The sequence below is a fragment of the Oncorhynchus mykiss genome, chromosome 28 (assembly GCF_013265735.2).
Source record: "Oncorhynchus mykiss isolate Arlee chromosome 28, USDA_OmykA_1.1, whole genome shotgun sequence".
Classification (NCBI taxonomy): domain Eukaryota; kingdom Metazoa; phylum Chordata; class Actinopteri; order Salmoniformes; family Salmonidae; genus Oncorhynchus; species Oncorhynchus mykiss.
In genome coordinates this window covers 6,946,799-6,963,271 of record NC_048592.1, presented here as the reverse complement: position 1 = coordinate 6,963,271, position 16,473 = coordinate 6,946,799, and the positions used below count along the sequence as shown (strand labels likewise).

The window sequence follows — 16,473 nt, the reverse complement described above, 5'->3', positions numbered from 1 at the left end:
TTCCCAAGGTGAACGAAGAACAAAAGCTAAGCTAGAAACATTAAACGTTTTTATTACCATTTTATGTTTCATTCCTTATTCCTTTTTAGTGAATCTGTCCACAGAGCGCAAGTGATTTTCTTCAACAAATCTCCTTCGGAATTGTATTTCTAATGACAACCCATTGACAGTCAATCACTTGAACTGTACAAGAATGGACTAAAACCACTACAGAAGTCAAATCAAATCAAACTTTGTCACATGCGCCGAATACAAGTGTAGACTTTACAGTAAAATGCTGACTTACAAGCCAACAGTGCAGTTCAAGAAGAATAAAATATTTACCAAGTAGGCTAAAATAAAAGTAATAATAAAAAGTAACACAATAAGAATAAGAATAGAGGCTGTATACAGGGGGCACCGGTACCGAGTCAGAGTGCAAAGGGGGGGGGGGGTCAATGTAAATTGTCCTGTTGGGACTGTTTTATGAATTGTTCAGCAATCTAATGGCTTGGGGGTAGAAGCTGTTGAGGAGCCTTTTGGTCCCGCTCCGGTACCGCTTGCCGTGCGGTAGAAGAGAAAACAGTTTATAACTTGGGTGACTGGAGTCTCTGACAATAGGCTTTCCTCTGACACCGCCTATTTTATAGGTCCTGGATGGCAGGAAGCTTGGCCCCAGTGATGTCTGCTCTTCCTATCATTGTGAAGCAGAATTCACCAAGCGTTGGATTGTTAACCCACTAATAGGGAACGTGAGCTGGGTTTAGACCGTCGTGAGACAGGTTAGTTGCCATACCTGGCGGTGATGCAACCGGTCTGGATGCTCTCGATGGTGCAGCTGTATAACCTTTTGAGGATCTGGGGGCCCAAGCCAAATCTTTTTAGTCTCCTGAGGGGGAAAAGGTTTTGTTGTGCCCTCTTCACGACTGTCTTGGTATGTTTGGACCATGATAGTTCGTTGGTGATGTGGACGCCAAGGAACTTGAAACTCTCAACCCACTCCACTACAGCCCCATCGATGTTAATGTGGGCCTGTTCTGCCCTCCTTTTCCTGTTGTCCACGATCAGTTCCTTTATCCTGCTCACATTGAGGGAGAGGTTGTTGTCCTGGCACCCCACTGCCAGTTCTCTGACCTCCTCCTTATAGGCTGTCTCATCGTTGTCGGTGATCAGGCCTACCACTGTTGTGTCGTCAGCAAACCTAATGATGGTGTTGGAGTCGTGTTTGCCACGCAGTCATTGCTAAAACAAGGAAATGCTCATTTTACAACAATTGTTCAAAGTGTGGTTTAATGTGTTTATTAAAGCTTTTGCTCAATTGAACTATTTATAACAATCAGTAATTACCTGCTAGAATCATATTACAAAATTGTTTTCTGTTGTCCACACTTGCTTCAAGATGTCCACCATTGTTCCTGTACCCAAGAAAGCAAAGGTTACTGATCTAAATGTCATCATGAAGTGCTCTTTTTTGTAAAAAAAAAAAAGACGTTTTATTATACAATACAAAACATACACAAAAATGACAACATGCTGACATACAAACATCCACAGCCTCACCCCTGCCTCATGAAGTGCTTTGCGAGGCTATTTAAGGACCATATCACCTCCACCTTACCCGACACCCACTACAATTTGCATACCGCCACAACAGATCCATGGAAGACGAAATCGCCATTGCACTGCATACTTTCCTATCCAACCTTGACAAGAAGAACACCTATGTGAGAATGTTGTTCATCAACTTCAGCTAAGCATTCAACACCATAGTGCCCTCCAAGCTCATCACTAAGCTCAGGACCCTGGGTCTGAACCCCTCTCTGTGCAACTAGACTTCCTGATGGGCCAACTCCAGGTGGTGAAGGTACTCCCCATTCACACGACTGCATGGCAACGCACGTCTCCAACTTTATCATCAAGTTTGCTGACGACATAGTGGTAGGCCTGATTACCAACAATGACGAGACAGCCTACAAGGAGGAGGTGAGAGCCCTGGCGAAGTGTTTGCCAGGAAAATAACCTCTCCCTCAATGTCAAGAAAACGAAGGAGTTGTTTGTGGACTACAGGAGACAGCCGAGAGAGTACGCCTCCATCCACGGGGCCACAGTGGAGAGGGTCAAAAGCTTCAAGTTCCACGGAGTGCAAAGTTCCTCCTGAGAAACCTGAAATGGTACCGCTACACTGATACCGTGATGAAGGGGCAACAGCACCTCTTCAACCACAGGAGGCTGAAGAAATTTGGCTTGGAGTCATGTTTGACCATCTCAAACTTCTACAGATGCACCATTGAGCACCATTCTGTCGGGCTGTATCACCGCCTGGTATGGCAACTGCACCTCCCGCAACCGCAGGGCTCTCCAGAGGGAGGTGCGGTCTTGCCCAGCGCATCACCTGGGGCACAATGCCTATCCTCCAGGACACCTTCAGCACCAGGTATCACAGGAAGGCAAAGAAGATCATCAAGGACCTCAGCCACCCAAGTTCACCCTGCGACCATCTAGCAGGCAGAGACAGTACAGGTACATCGAAGCTGGCCCCAAGAGTCTGAAAAGCAGCTTCTATCTCTAGGCCATCAGACTGTTAAACAGTCATCACTAGCCGGCCTAGATTCAATCAGATCAAGCATTAACTGGCGATAGCAGACACCCGCATAGCGGATGTTTTGGCGGTGTTGGAGGTGGAACTGCATTGGGTAAAATAGGTGAGCAGCTGCTCTTGCCATCATTGTCATGAAACCACACCCGCCCCACTTACACCCGCCCCATAATTACGCTCTATCATCCTGCTCGAGGTGTAAATTAAATGTCATCTTCCAGTGTTCAAACTTGTAAACAAGGCTGCATGGGATTACTGTTAATGCGACTCCATGCAGCCAAGAGCAATGTCCACTTTAGGTGTTGTTTCTACATTATTTCAATGAAATTACATTGAACCAATGTGGAAGACGTTGAATTGACATTTGTGCCTAGTGGGATACTGTATTCTTGACATAGCTCATCCTATACAACTACTGCTGTACATACCCTTTTACTACTTACACCGTATATTGTAGATATTGTCTATACACACCCTGTATTAATATTCCGGACTCTAACATTGCTCGTTTCTTAATTTCTTGTTTATTTTTATTTTGTTTTGTCGCGGCACCTGCTTTAACATCTGCTAATCTCTGTACTAATAAACTTTGATTTGATTTTAAATGTTTATTTAAAATGTTGGAGGGGGGGAGGATTAAATGATGGAGAAACCATTTGTCCTTCTGTCTTTTTGTATATATTGTGCTGCTTTACCAACTGGGGTGGTTACCCACCATAATGAAACAAACAATAATGAACCAACAATTGCTGCAATCTCTAAATCATGCATTATTTAACAGCAAATCATACCAAAGCATCTTTGCAGTATTTTCAAGAATGCCTCACAATACAGGTATTTACAAAAGCAAGTACAGTTACGTTCACAGCGTTCTAACGTGACAGAAATATTTGATTATTCAACCATGACTAAGGGTATATTATAATCCAAAATGTCTTGCAGTGACAGCCGATAGTATTTAAATGTCTGGCTCAAATAAACATGACTTCTCTGTACTCATGAAACTAGTAGGTCTAATAATTTGACCTCAGCTGGTGTTTGGCTATTCTGAGACATGTGCAGTCAAATCTTGGCAGTTGTTTATAATTTCTATTAAATCATTTTTTTATTGCACTTATTCTAGCAACACATTTGAACATCAACATAGGTCATTTTCATTGATAATATCTACTTCCTTACATTTATATTTTAGTCATTTAGCAGACGCTCTTATCCAGAGCGATTTATAATTAGTACTTCTTAGCCAAACAAAATCAGACATAACTGCTTAATCACTTGTTTCTTAAAAGCAAAGGAAATACATGCAAGCTTTGCACTGTTTACAAAACACTAGTCACTATGAGTCACAGAGTTCACACTTTTAGCAAACTTCTGACGTTGGACAAGACACAGGTCAGGGAATATGTCCACAATAATGGCAGGGTAGTGTCATGGTTGCAGAGTTCCATTTCAATCCAGTCAATTCAGGAAATGGATTGACATTCCAATAATGAATTAAGTTTCCCAATATTTTGACTTTGGTGAATACTGAACTTCAACTCTCTTCCTGAATTGACTTGAGTTGAAATAGGCCTCAACCTAAGATGAGTGTACAGGTGTGAGGGTTGGAGGCAGGGGGGCCTAGTCCTTTCTAGGGGGCTTTGACCGGGTAGAGTTGTATTCTAGGTCGTTTTGACCAGGTCGTAGACGTGGATGTGGAAGTCATCGTCGTATTTGATGTAGTAGACAGAGGGTTTGGCTGGAACCTGGTAGATAACCAGCCCCGTCCTTTTCACGCCCTTATCCGTGACGTACTCCACCTGCTTACCCACAAGGCTCTCTGTCTCCTCGCCTGGCTTCCTGTCTGCAGGCAGTAGGTGTTTGTTCTCTGGGAAACAAGAAAATAATAAGATGAGGAAGAAAGAACAGAGATAATGAAAAAAGAGAATTTGCATATGCTGTCGTCTGCCCTTTTACTTCACATACCAAAACAAATACTTCCTCCTCATTCAGGTAGCCTGCTCAGAAGCTAAGCTATTTATTTAACCAGGTAAGTAATTGAGAACACACTCTATTTTACAATAACATCCTGAACAGGGAATGAGCATAAGGTATGTGTGTGTGTTCCAGTTCTCATGCTCAATTAAAAACTCAAGTCTATTTCACCCAGTAGCCTCACAAGATTTACATGACCTCCTATTTTTTCATATGCTTTCAGTCACCTGCCTTCCATTTAGCTTCACAACAATTACTTCACCACAGGTGGTCATAGTACTCTCGACGTCATTCTCTTCCTATGTCCCTATTCCAACTTCAGTGCTGTACGCAGTAAACTCCAGTACTATGCCTTCTTAAAACCTTGAGTGTAGGGGGCAGTATTTTGATGTTTGGATGAAAAACACACCCAAACAAAACTGCCTATTTCTCTGGCCCAGAATCTAGAATATGCATATAATTGTCAGATTAGGATAGAAAACACTCTAAAGTTTCCAAAACTGTCAACATATTGTCTGTGAGTATAACAAACTGATATTGCAGGCGAAAACCTGAGGAAAATCCAACCAGGAAGTGCTGTTTTTGCTGAAACGTCTCTGTTCCATTGCAGGCCTTCCCTCCATTTAAAGGGATATCAACCAGATTCCTTTCTCTATGGCTTCCACATGGTGTGAACAGTCTTTAGACATAGTTTCAGGCTTTTATTCTGAAATATGAGCGAGAAGGATCACATGCGCAACAGCTTGGAGCAGACATTTTCTCTCTTTCTCTTATTGAAAAAGCTACGGTCCGGTTGAAATATTATCGATTATAAACAACCTGAGGATTGATTATAAAAAACGTTTGACATGTTTCTACAAACTTTACGGATACTATTTGGAATTATCATCTGCCCCGTCGTGACCGCTCGAGCCTGTGGATTTCAGAACAAAACGCGCTAACCAAATGGAGGTATTTTGGATATAAAAATAATCGTTATGGAACAAAAGGAACATTTGTGTAACTGGGAGTCTCGTGAGTGCAAACATCCGAAGATCAAAGGTAAGTGATTCGTTCTATTGCTTTTCTGACTTTCGTGACCAATCTACTTTGCTGTTTGTAATGTTTTGTCTGCTGAGAGAGATGTCCTAACATAAACGCTTGGATAGCTTTTGCTGTAAAGCTTTTTTGAAATCTGACACGCCAGGTGGATTAACAACAAGCTAAGCTGTGTTTTGATATATTGCACTTGTGATTTCATGAAAATTAAATATTTTGAGTAATTTAATTTGAATTTGGCGCTCTGCAATTCCGCGGCTGTTGACGAAAATGATCCCGCCAAGAAGTTTAAGAAGATAAGATACTGTAGAGCTATACCAACATGAGTGTACCCTTGACAATCAAAAGGACCACCATCCCCATTACTATGTTAAATGAGGTTTCCCTTTGGTCAGCACTAACATTGCATAAATCCTGAGATTATCATAATAGGCTATTTGAGAGGGAATGATAATTATCTCTGGCAGTGTCTGAGAATGTTTAATCTTTCATTTGTATAGTCCAGATTTATCAGTGGACCGATTATCTCTCTCCATTTCTGTCTCTCTGTATTGCCCTTCCCTCTTTTTACAGGATTGGGGAATTAGCTGATTCCAACCAAAGAAAATTAAAACAAATATCCCAAAACAAATAAAAGCTCTTACCTGCTTCAGGGAGGATGCGGAGGTCTCCGTCCTTATAGTCGTCCCAGAGCTGGTACATGTAGAGCACAGGGTCCTTCTCATAGGTGATGTAGTACCAGTTGGTCATGATGGGGGCGCGAGACAGCACCATGCCCCGCCACTCGTTCTTCTCACCGTCCTCCTTCTCAAACAGGTGCTCCACAGCCTTCCCCACCAGCTCTGGCGCATCATGGGGCACCTTGATCTTGTTGTTTACTATAGGGGTAAACCACAGATTTTATAGTGTTGAAAATAAATCAAATAGCAACATGGTTAAGCAGACCGAATGCTGCGCTCACTTTTGGTTTAAAATTAAACAGAATATGAGCTTTTGCAAGACAAGGCAGATTCCACCAGGCAACTAAAATAGTTCCCCAATTAGGGAAAGGTAGAGGGAATAGCATTGATTTTTTTGTGTACTTTGGGCGGTGACTAGAGGTGGAAACACAAATACTCAATTTCAAAACCACTCCTAAGCACTTGTGTAGATCTGAATGGCATGGATAGCTGTATAGGTCCAATCCTACACAATCCTTCCACATTGACACATATACAGTAGAAGCGAGGTGCTAGGGTTCATAATGGGATTGAGCACAATTATATTGCACAGAGTTGTGGTTTGCTGTACGGAAGAAGAATACAATTATCAATGAGGGGAAATTACACATGATAAGGCAAAACTGAAGGACCTCGGCGTTACACTGGAACCTGATCTCTCTTTTGAAGAACATATCAAGACTGTTTCAAGGACAGCTTTTTTCCATCTATGTAACATTGCAAAAATCAGAAACTTTCTGTCCAGAAATGATGTAGAAAAATGAATCCATGCTTTTGTCACTTCTAGGTTAGACTACTGCAATGCTCTACTTTCCGGCTACCCGGATAAAGCACTAAATAAACTTCAGTTCATGCTAAATACGGCTGCTAGAATCCTGACTAGAACCCAAAAATTTGATCATATTACTCCAGTGCTAGCCTCCCTACACTGGCTTCCTGTCAAGGCAAGGGCCCTTGCTGTCTCTGCCGGGCCGGTTCCCCTCTTTCCACTGGGATTCTCTGCCTCTAACCCTATTAAAGGGGCTGAGTCACTGGCTTACTAGGGCTCTTTCATACCGTCCCTAGGAGGGGTGCATCACTTGAGTGGGTTGAGTCACTGATGTGATCTTCCTGTCTGGGTTGTGCCGTGGCGGAGATCTTTGTGGGCTATACTCGGCCTTGTCTCAGGATGGTAAGTTGGTGGTTGAAGATATCCCTCTAGTGGTGTGGGGGCTGTGCTTTGGCAAAGTGGGTGGGGTTATATTCTTCCTGTTTGGCCCTGTCTGGGGGTGTCATCGGATGTGGCCACAGTGTCTCCTGACCCCTCCTGTCTCAGCCTCCAGTATTTATGCTGCAGTAGTTTGTGTGTCGGGGGGCTAGGGTCAGTTTGTTATATCTGGAGTACTTCTCCTGTCCTATCCGGGGTCCTGTGTGAATTTAAGTATGCTCTCTCTAATTCTCTCTTTCTCTCTCTCGGAGGACCTGAGCCCTAGGACCATGCCTCAGGACTACCTGACATGATGACTCCTTGCTGTCCCCAGTCCACCTGGCCGTGCTGCTGCTCCAGTTGTTCTGCCTGTTGTTCTGCTCCAGTTGTTCAACTGTTCTGCCTGTGATTATTATTATTTGACCATGCTGGTCATTTATAAACATTTGAACATCTTGGCCATGTTCTGTTATAATCTCCACCCGGCACAGCCAGAAGAGGACTGGCCACCCCACATAGCCTGGTTCCTCTCTAGGTTTCTTCCTAGGTTTTGGCCTTTTCTAGGGAGTTTTTCCTAGCCAATGTGCTTCAACACCTGTATTGCTTGCTGTTTGGGGTTTTAGGCTGGGTTTCTGTACAGCACTTTGAGATATAAGCTGATGTACGAAGGGCTATAGAAATAAATTTGATTTGATCAAATTAATCTGTTATGTACATGCTGGTCTGGAGCAAAGACCTGCACACACAGTAGCTCTTGTGTATTTTGTAGATAGACTGACTGGACTTCCAATTGGTGAACAGTGTTTAGCAAACAGACAAAACTTTGAAAACAAAATGTAAATATGTTGTTTTAAACTTCCTAAAGTTACATTAATTACTCAGCAGGCTATCTTAACCATATGGGAGACGTCTGCTACGCTACCGTTAAGGCAGAAAATAACCCGGATGGAGATTCGCTTTGACAAAAACGAGACTGACGGTATAATGGAATAATTGAAGATGCTCAATGTGAAAATGGTCACAATGCAAACAATTCTTGAAAAGCAAATAAACAGCCAGGTCGACAGCCTTCGTGACAACATGGAGAAGCTGGTCATAGAAAATCAAAATCTCATCAACTGATTTGGAGCAGAAAGCCAAATAAATCTGTGAAGATATTGACCTGGATATAGCGCTCCTGAGTTCAAGAATGGGCAGTATCGAGGACAAAAATGTAACACAACAAGAACCCAACTAAACAGCTTGACCCAGACGCATCTATAATAGTAACCTTACAAGGACAACAAAGACACGGCAGAAAAGGAGGAGAGCTGTCACCGAGGGTGCCAGAGTTGGTGGCCACTGAAAGAATGAGAGCAAGAGGCTGGGGACCAGGAGTCGTGAAGGTCACATTAAAGATAAAGGGTATGTCCTCCGGCTAAAGCATCATCGGTCCACACAAATGGAATAATCAAAATCAACTTCAAAACTTCAAGATTTCTACATTTCGGGGAATGGGAGGATGATGAAGCAGTTCTTCTGATCCCTAGGGCGACCACAGACGCCGGGACTAACAGGTCATGTCCCGGCTTAACAATTGCATTTAATTCACTGGAACGTTAATGGATGGACGACCTCAAATTCTACTCTTAGAACATTACTACTACAGGCCCTACACTCTGACTATTCATCTGAATGAAACTCATTTGTCTGGCGACTCCACTATTGACTTGGATGGTTATTCTTGGTTTGGACGCAACCAAAATGTTCATATAAGAGCAAGAGCCCCTAAAGCTTCAGGTGGCATCTGACTTTTTTTAGGAACAAATTGAACAATAGAGAGTGAACATTGTGGACAAGTCAATGGATGGAAAAATTGGTGTAAGATTTGAACACCGTGTGTCTAGATAAATAAAAAAAACATTATTTTGTTATTTTGTCTTGTTATTTACCACCGGAGGGTTCTACGGATGTGCTTGTCATTGGCAAGGACTAGGGAGTTTTTCTTAGGATAAAAAAGAACCAGAATAGAGCTAAGCACAGGCAAAATCTTAGAGAAAAACCTGGTTCAGTCTGCTTTCCAACAGACACTTATGAGACAAATTCACCTTTCAGCAGGACAATAACCTAAAACACAAGGCCAAATATATACTGTAGGTGCTTACTAAGACGACATTGAATGGTCATTAGTGGCCGAGTTACAGTTTTGACTTAAACCAGCTTGAAAATCTATGGCAAGACTTAAAAATGGCTGTCTGGCAATGACCAACAACCAATTTGACTGATCTTGAATAATTTTCAAAAAATAAAAAATTGGCAAATATTGTACAATCCAGGTGTGCATAGCTCTTAGAGACTTACCCAGAAAGACTTAACTGTAATCGCTGTCAACGGTGATTCTAACATGTATTGACTCAGGGGTGTGAATACTTATGTAAATTGGATATTTCATTTTCAGTACATTGGCAAAATGTTTTAAAACATGTTTTCATGTTGTCATTGTGAGGTAGATGGGTGAGAAAAATAAATATTTAATACATTTTGAATTCAGCCTGTAACACAAAATGTGGAATAAGTCAAGGGGTATGAATACTTTCTGAAGGTACTGTGTGTGTGTGTGTGTGTGTGTGTGTGTGTATATATATATATATTCGGTGACCTGAACAGTCGTATCTGTGATCTGAAAGATTGTTTAATTGACATTGATGTTATTGCACCTAAAGTTGCTTTAGACACAGGTTTAAATAGGCATGAGTTCTCAAAAGGATTCCAAATTCTACATTCTAGACGGTAGATTATCACCACAAAATGATAATTTTGTCAACAAAGTGAAAAGCAGTCGTCGACTATATTATAACACCTCATGACTGTCTGAATTCATGCGTGGAGTTGAATGTGATTACTTCAACTGAGCTTGTGGAAAGTAAAGGTCCTGAGTGTATCGGCCTGATTGGAGGCCTGCTCCTTCATTGTTGTTTCTGAAACTATACTGGGGAGGAAGGTGATGTAGGCTTATCAAAGCCAAGTGCAAATCAGACAAAAAGAAGGCCTAGAAACCTAGCTGACTATTTTCTTTCATCTGACATGTGCTGTACTGTTCTTATGGACCTTATTGATAACCTGGAAGCTTGCCAGAAAACACAATATAATATCGATCAGTGGTATGGCCGGTTCTGTGATGTACTACATGATGCAATGGAAAAGTGTTTACCTGTTAAAATCAGTATCATCCAAGCCCAAAACCTCAACAAATTGGTAAACCCTTACTGGAATAAAGAGTTAAGTCATTTATGGTTTGTAATGAGTGTTGCAGAAAATATGTTTCTAAAATGTAACGACCAATCAATGAGAAGAGGTTTAAGGGAAGAGTTTAAACAGTGTCAACATATGTTGACAACAAGCTAAGTTCTAGAAGAGGAGATTCAGTAGGGGCCAAGCACTGCATCTTGAACAACTGCAAAGTAAGCAATTTTGGACTGAAATCAATAAACTGGGTCCGAAAAGAGTTATGAAAATTCCAATGGAAATCATACTGGAAAATTATCAACTTGAACATAGGAAGAATTGTGTATTAGATAACTGGGAGAAGAATTTTGTTAACCTATTTTCAGGCAATAATATACCACCTGTGCTTGATGATTAATTATAAATTATACATGTAACTTAAAGAATGGGTTGGAAATTGAGATGAATAGGGCTGGATACACCTCAAACGTGCTCCTGAATTGACTTTGGAGGAAGTTAGGAAGGCTGTTGAGAAAGCAAAATAAGAAAAGCAATAAGAATAGCAGAGTTGCCAAATGAAGTCCTAAAGTCTACTAGGTTACTGCAGACTCTATTTTGTCTTTTACTATTGTACCCGGATGATATTGTTCTCATTGCAGAAAGCGAGTTTGATTTGCAATGTATGCAGAACACAGTCAATCTCTGGTGTACCAAATGGAGATGAATGATTAATGAGACAGTAAGAAGTTTTCATATTCTCTTTTGAAGCAATACCCCTAAAACACTAACTCATATTGGTTTCCTTTTGATGAATGTATGACTTTTAAAGAGGGTATAAAGTATGTACTAGATTCTGTCGTAAGTACACTGAAAGTCTGTAAAGACCTGGGCTATTGTACATATTCGCAGCTCTTTAGTTCATGTGTGTCCTATACTGAACTATGCTGCTGGAATCAGGGGTTTTATAGAATCCAAAACAGCAGACTCTATTCAGAATAGAGCCATACAATGTTTTCTGGGAGTGTGTAAGTTTGCTCCAAGCCTTGCTATTCAAGGAGACATGGGTTGGGAGCTCTGTGAAATAAGACAAGAGGGGGGAAATTATTAGGTTATGGAACATATCCTATCAATAGCCTTATCAATATTCCAGTGGACAGAATAACAAAAATGTATTTCAACTGGGATAAAACACACAACTACCCTTGGACAACGGAACACGATGCCATATTTAAGGAAGCTGATCTACAACACTTTAGAAACAAGTTAGGATGCAGTATGATCAAACAAGTTTACCAATTTTCATTGTAGCTAAGGGTTAATGGACATATGGCTAAACCAAAACTCTGAACTTACAACCAGATCAAAGGAGCTACAATCTATGACCTTATGTCACCTCTCACCTAACCAAAAGGTCCTTGTGTGCCCAGTTGAGAACCAGGATACTGCCTCTGACAATTTGAAGTACGTAGGCTCAATGCCATTGATGAAGAAGAGCGACTATGTACTATCTGGGATTTAGGAGGTTGAGAATGAAGTGCACATTTTATTGTACTGTATATGATGATTTGAGAGCTATACTGTTTGCTAAAATGTTGCAAAGAAAACAGGAACTATTCTGGATTTTAAAAAAGAATGGCAATTTACAAAAAAAAATATTCCTGGTTGTAAATTGTATCTCCAAAGCTTGGAAGATGCAACACGGTAAACTGTGTACTTCAAAGGTTTTCACCAGATTATTTTTTCCTAAATAGCCAATTTCTGTATACATTAAAGTTTTTTGCCAGATCAGGACCTAACATAAGGACAACTCAGAGTATGCTGTTCTGTTCTTCTGAAATGGACTACATTTTCATCATACCATGTTACTTTAGACCATTCTAAAATAAATAATGGATTTATTGTGAAGGTGTAGGCTATATTACAGGGATTTATAAGACTTTCTATAATATAGATGTTTCAAAGTTCTCCAACGGTGGCTTGTAGACTACGTGTGGAAGCCAGGAGAGGCTAAATGTGTTTATGTTCATTAACGGTCAATTACCGTGAGATCGGAAGTTATTTGCTTGACAATCACCGGCTGACTAAATTTAGTGACCGCCATAGCCCTACTCGTGATCAACCTGGTTAAATAAAAGCTTCAACATACTCAAATAGCAAGCCAACCCACCGACTTTCTCTGTTAAAACCTGGAGGTTGGACACTCGCTCATCCTTGAACAGCTCAATGCCATAGACGCAGTCGAATCCGTCGTATTTGACCATGTAGAGGGAGGTGTTGACGGTGAGGCGCTCCAGCACTGTGCCTTTCCACTTGGTCAGGTTGCCCTTCTCCCTCCAGATGTGCTCAATCCGCATGCCCAGCAGGTTGTTAGGGTCCGGGGTCGATGACAATGACGAACCTGAACTCTCACTCAGCTCACCGCTGCTACGCTTTCTGAGGGGAAGGGAGAGAAGAATATAGGCTCTTCATCTATGTCTGTAATGTCTTTTTCGTTATGTGTCAGACCCCAGTAAGACTAGCTGTCTCCATTGGCGTCGGCTAATGGGGATCCTAATTTTTTTTTAAAAGTAATCTGTAGCTAGAGGACTTCTGCTCTCTCCAGGAGTAGCTAATTATCAGTTATTTGTCTTAATCAGTTGTTGCCGTCTTTTGTTGGCTAGTGCCATTACTTTTTTCATACTAGCACTTTGCTGATAACTATATTGAGGTAAAACTTACTATGATTGTGATATGTGGTTGTCTCACTTAGCCATCTTTACGCTAAATTTAAGTCACTATGGATAAAAGCGTCTGCTAAATGACAAATGTAAAATGGGTAAAAAATAAATTCAACCCACTGGGCACAGACGTCAATTCACAGTCTATTCCACGTTGGTTGAACGTAATTTTGTTGAAATGACGTGGAAACAACGTTAATTCAACCATCGTATGCCCAGTGGGCAAGTTCGGGTTCAAGCAAACCAGGAAACACACAAAACAGTACTAGAATATCAGTGAAATAATCAACAAGTGATTCAACCTACCTGCCCCTTTTCTTGGACATATTTCCATAAATTCACACAATCCTGTGGGTAGAGGGCAAAGAGTGTATTTTACAACACAAAAACATTTAATAATCTCAATCTTGAGAAAGTAACTTGATACAATTGTATTGTGTGTTGGATTATGAGTTTATATTTTACTAGGTTATATGGATAACACATGGACAGTGTCTTGAGGAGCAGAAAGACCTATATTCAAGTTACAAAGGAAGAAGGCACACATATTTACCTGGGGATTCTGGACACTCATAACAATATTGGCTAAATTACAGTGTTATCATATCGCATAATTATGGTTACGTAAATTATGCTGTCCCCCACAACCAACAAACCCACCAATGTAGTCTACAAGTAGTCCTACAGGATTGGTTATTTTACCCATGTAGCCTAGTAGTTTCCCGCGAGTAGACCACAGGGGTGGTAGCCATTGTAGCCATACCGGATGTCAACAAACAACAATGTCGCCCTCCCTCTCGCTGTATAGCCTCTTTCAACTTCTGCCAGTGCAATTTCCTATACAATCATGTCGCGTCTCTAGTGTCATTTCGCTGCGACCAAGTTTCGAAAAATTGTAGCAATTAGATTTTTCTGGACTAGACAAGAGATATACCTGGCGACAGACATAATCAAGTTGAAGCCATCCTGTAAGCAGAGGTGTAGCTTTTCACATTCGTAATTTTTGTTCAGATGTTGACAATTGTTTTTCAAAGGCGCGCGTGCCTATTTGCGACATCAACGTCGATGTAACAATCAACGTCATGTAATCATGTATAGGCTACAGTGAGGTTGTTTTGTGACATAAAACTGACCTCTGGTCTACAGTAAAACGACCATTGCGGTATTTGCATTACAATAGCGCACGCAACAGGCGAAGTTGACGCACTGGAGGGCTTGAATTACAGCAGGCTTATACTCTAGTGCAGTAAAACGATTATTAAAGTAGAGTAAATATTTAAACAGAGTTACCTGGGCACTATTTTCATATCTACTTCCCTCTGCTGAGCAGAATCCACCTCATGAAAGCTACAAGGAAATAGTCTTACTACGGAAACTACAACTACCAAGATAGGTCTATGCCTTAACGAACTGTTCATTAAATCAGTGTACTTCTCAAAGGACGCTGGGAGTTGGTGTCCATTACGTCACTCACCATAAAGCCATGGAAAGTGATTGGGTGCTGTATCTCACAAAGGAGCGGACATGTTTTAATTTAGCATACATCTACAGTGTGGCTTTGGCAAGCATTTAAAGATTCCGTGTGTATCTATTTTGCCTATCTGTTAGTAAACTTTGAGGCCAATAGGCTACGTACGTTGAACTAACCTACATTTCCCACCATGCAATACATTTTGTGAATTGTCTTTCCCAATATTCATTATCTCTTTCCGCCTCTCACAATCCGACTGCTGTGTCCGTACTGTACATAATCAACTAGAGCTACAGAGCAGACTGATCAGAAAAGACAGCTACCTGACACAGGACCTCTGAATCTCAATGGATGTGATCAGTCATGTCCAAAAGGAGGCTCCTAAATATCTTACTCAAATGGTGGAAAACGTATACAATTCTCATACTTGAGTAAAAGTAAAGATACCTTAATAAAAAATGACTCAAGTAAAAGTGAAAGTCACCCAGTAAAATACTACTTGAGTAAAAGTCTAAAAGGTTTTAAATATAGTTAAGTATCAAAAGTAAATATCTGCCAGAAGTCCGCCAGATCAGTGGAAATAGGGATGACCAAGGGTGTTCTCTTGATAAGTGTGTGAATAAGACAATTATCCTGTCCTACTAAGCATTCAAAATGTAACATGTACTTTTGGGTGTCGGAAAATGTATGCAGTAAAAAGTACATTATTTTCTTAAGGAATGTAGTGATGTAAAAGTAAAAGTTGTCAAAAATATAAATAGTCAAGTAAAGTACAGATACCCCAGAAATCTACTTAAGTACTTTACACCACTGTTGGCTGGCAGCAATTATTTATTGTGTTTTATTTAACTCAGAACTTTGTCTCCCATCTCAGTATTTTAGAACAGATAATATGCATACAGTTTTACTAATAAAGGGTAGCCTAGTGGTTAGAGAGTTGGACTAGGAACCGGAAGGTTACAAGTTCAAACCCCTGAGCTGACAGGGTACTAATCTGTCGTTCTGCCCCTGAACAGGCAGTTAACCCACTGTTCCTAGGCTGTCATTGAAAATAAGAATTTATTCTTAACTGACTTGCCTGGTTAAATAAAGGAACAAATAAAAACCATGCTTAAATGTAGGCTAAGTACAATTTTGGTATCTCTCAAAATGTCAAGGAGGTTAAACCAAGTAAAATAAATGTTACATTACAGTAACAACGATGATGTAATAGGGATCATAAGTTTCCACATCTCTCCGTTTTCGCTGGTCTCCTCCAGTGGCCAAACATGGCAGGAGATAGAGTCTAATCATGTTGAGGGTGGAGGATCATAAACCACTGTCCAGTCCAAGTCCTGTGACAGATCTAACAAATACCTGCCTTGTCAAATAAATGACATAAGAAAAATACTCTGTACTGTTAGCTGCTAAGGAGGCCGGATAAACCATTACATCTGATCAAATTTGGCCTACTCAACAAACTCCTCCAACGATACTGTTCTAGTTCTAGTTTTTACCACTAGATATTCTAGTTTTATAAGTTCTAGTTTTTACCACTAGATGTCAGACACAGTCTATGTCACAGCAGACCATTCATAATGATCAAATCA

At 40.8% G+C, this 16,473-nt stretch overlaps 1 protein-coding gene across 3 annotated transcripts; it reads right to left on the bottom strand.

Moving 5' to 3' along the window:
- Positions 1–1,255: 1,255 nt before the first annotated feature.
- Positions 1,256–14,844, bottom strand: LOC110508408 (spindlin-1). Of its 3 annotated transcripts, none has more exons than XM_021588921.2 (5): positions 14,704–14,844; positions 13,720–13,761; positions 12,864–13,129; positions 6,232–6,465; positions 1,256–4,442 (listed from the first exon to the last, which is right to left on the bottom strand). In XM_021588921.2, the coding sequence occupies exons 2-5, from the start codon at positions 13,737–13,739 to the stop codon at positions 4,237–4,239; spliced, it is 726 nt and encodes a 241-aa protein (XP_021444596.1). In that variant the 5' UTR covers positions 13,740–13,761; positions 14,704–14,844; the 3' UTR covers positions 1,256–4,236. The 3 variants fall into 3 exon arrangements, with proteins under 3 accessions (XP_021444596.1, XP_021444597.1, XP_021444598.1); XM_021588922.2 differs by lacking the exon at positions 14,704–14,844 and adding an exon at positions 14,116–14,203; XM_021588923.2 differs by lacking the exon at positions 14,704–14,844 and adding an exon at positions 13,967–14,145.
- Between the last annotated feature and the right edge of the window lie 1,629 nt (positions 14,845–16,473).

Coding starts and splice junctions, on each gene's coding strand:
- LOC110508408 (XM_021588921.2), bottom strand. CDS start 13,739: ATGTCCAAGAAAAGGGGCAG. Junction 13,130..13,719: donor ATGTCCAAGAAAAGGGGCAG/GTAGGTTGAATC, acceptor CCTTCCCCTCAG/AAAGCGTAGCAGCGGTGAGC. Junction 6,466..12,863: donor GGTTTTAACAGAGAAAGTCG/GTGGGTTGGCTT, acceptor TTACCCCTATAG/TAAACAACAAGATCAAGGTG.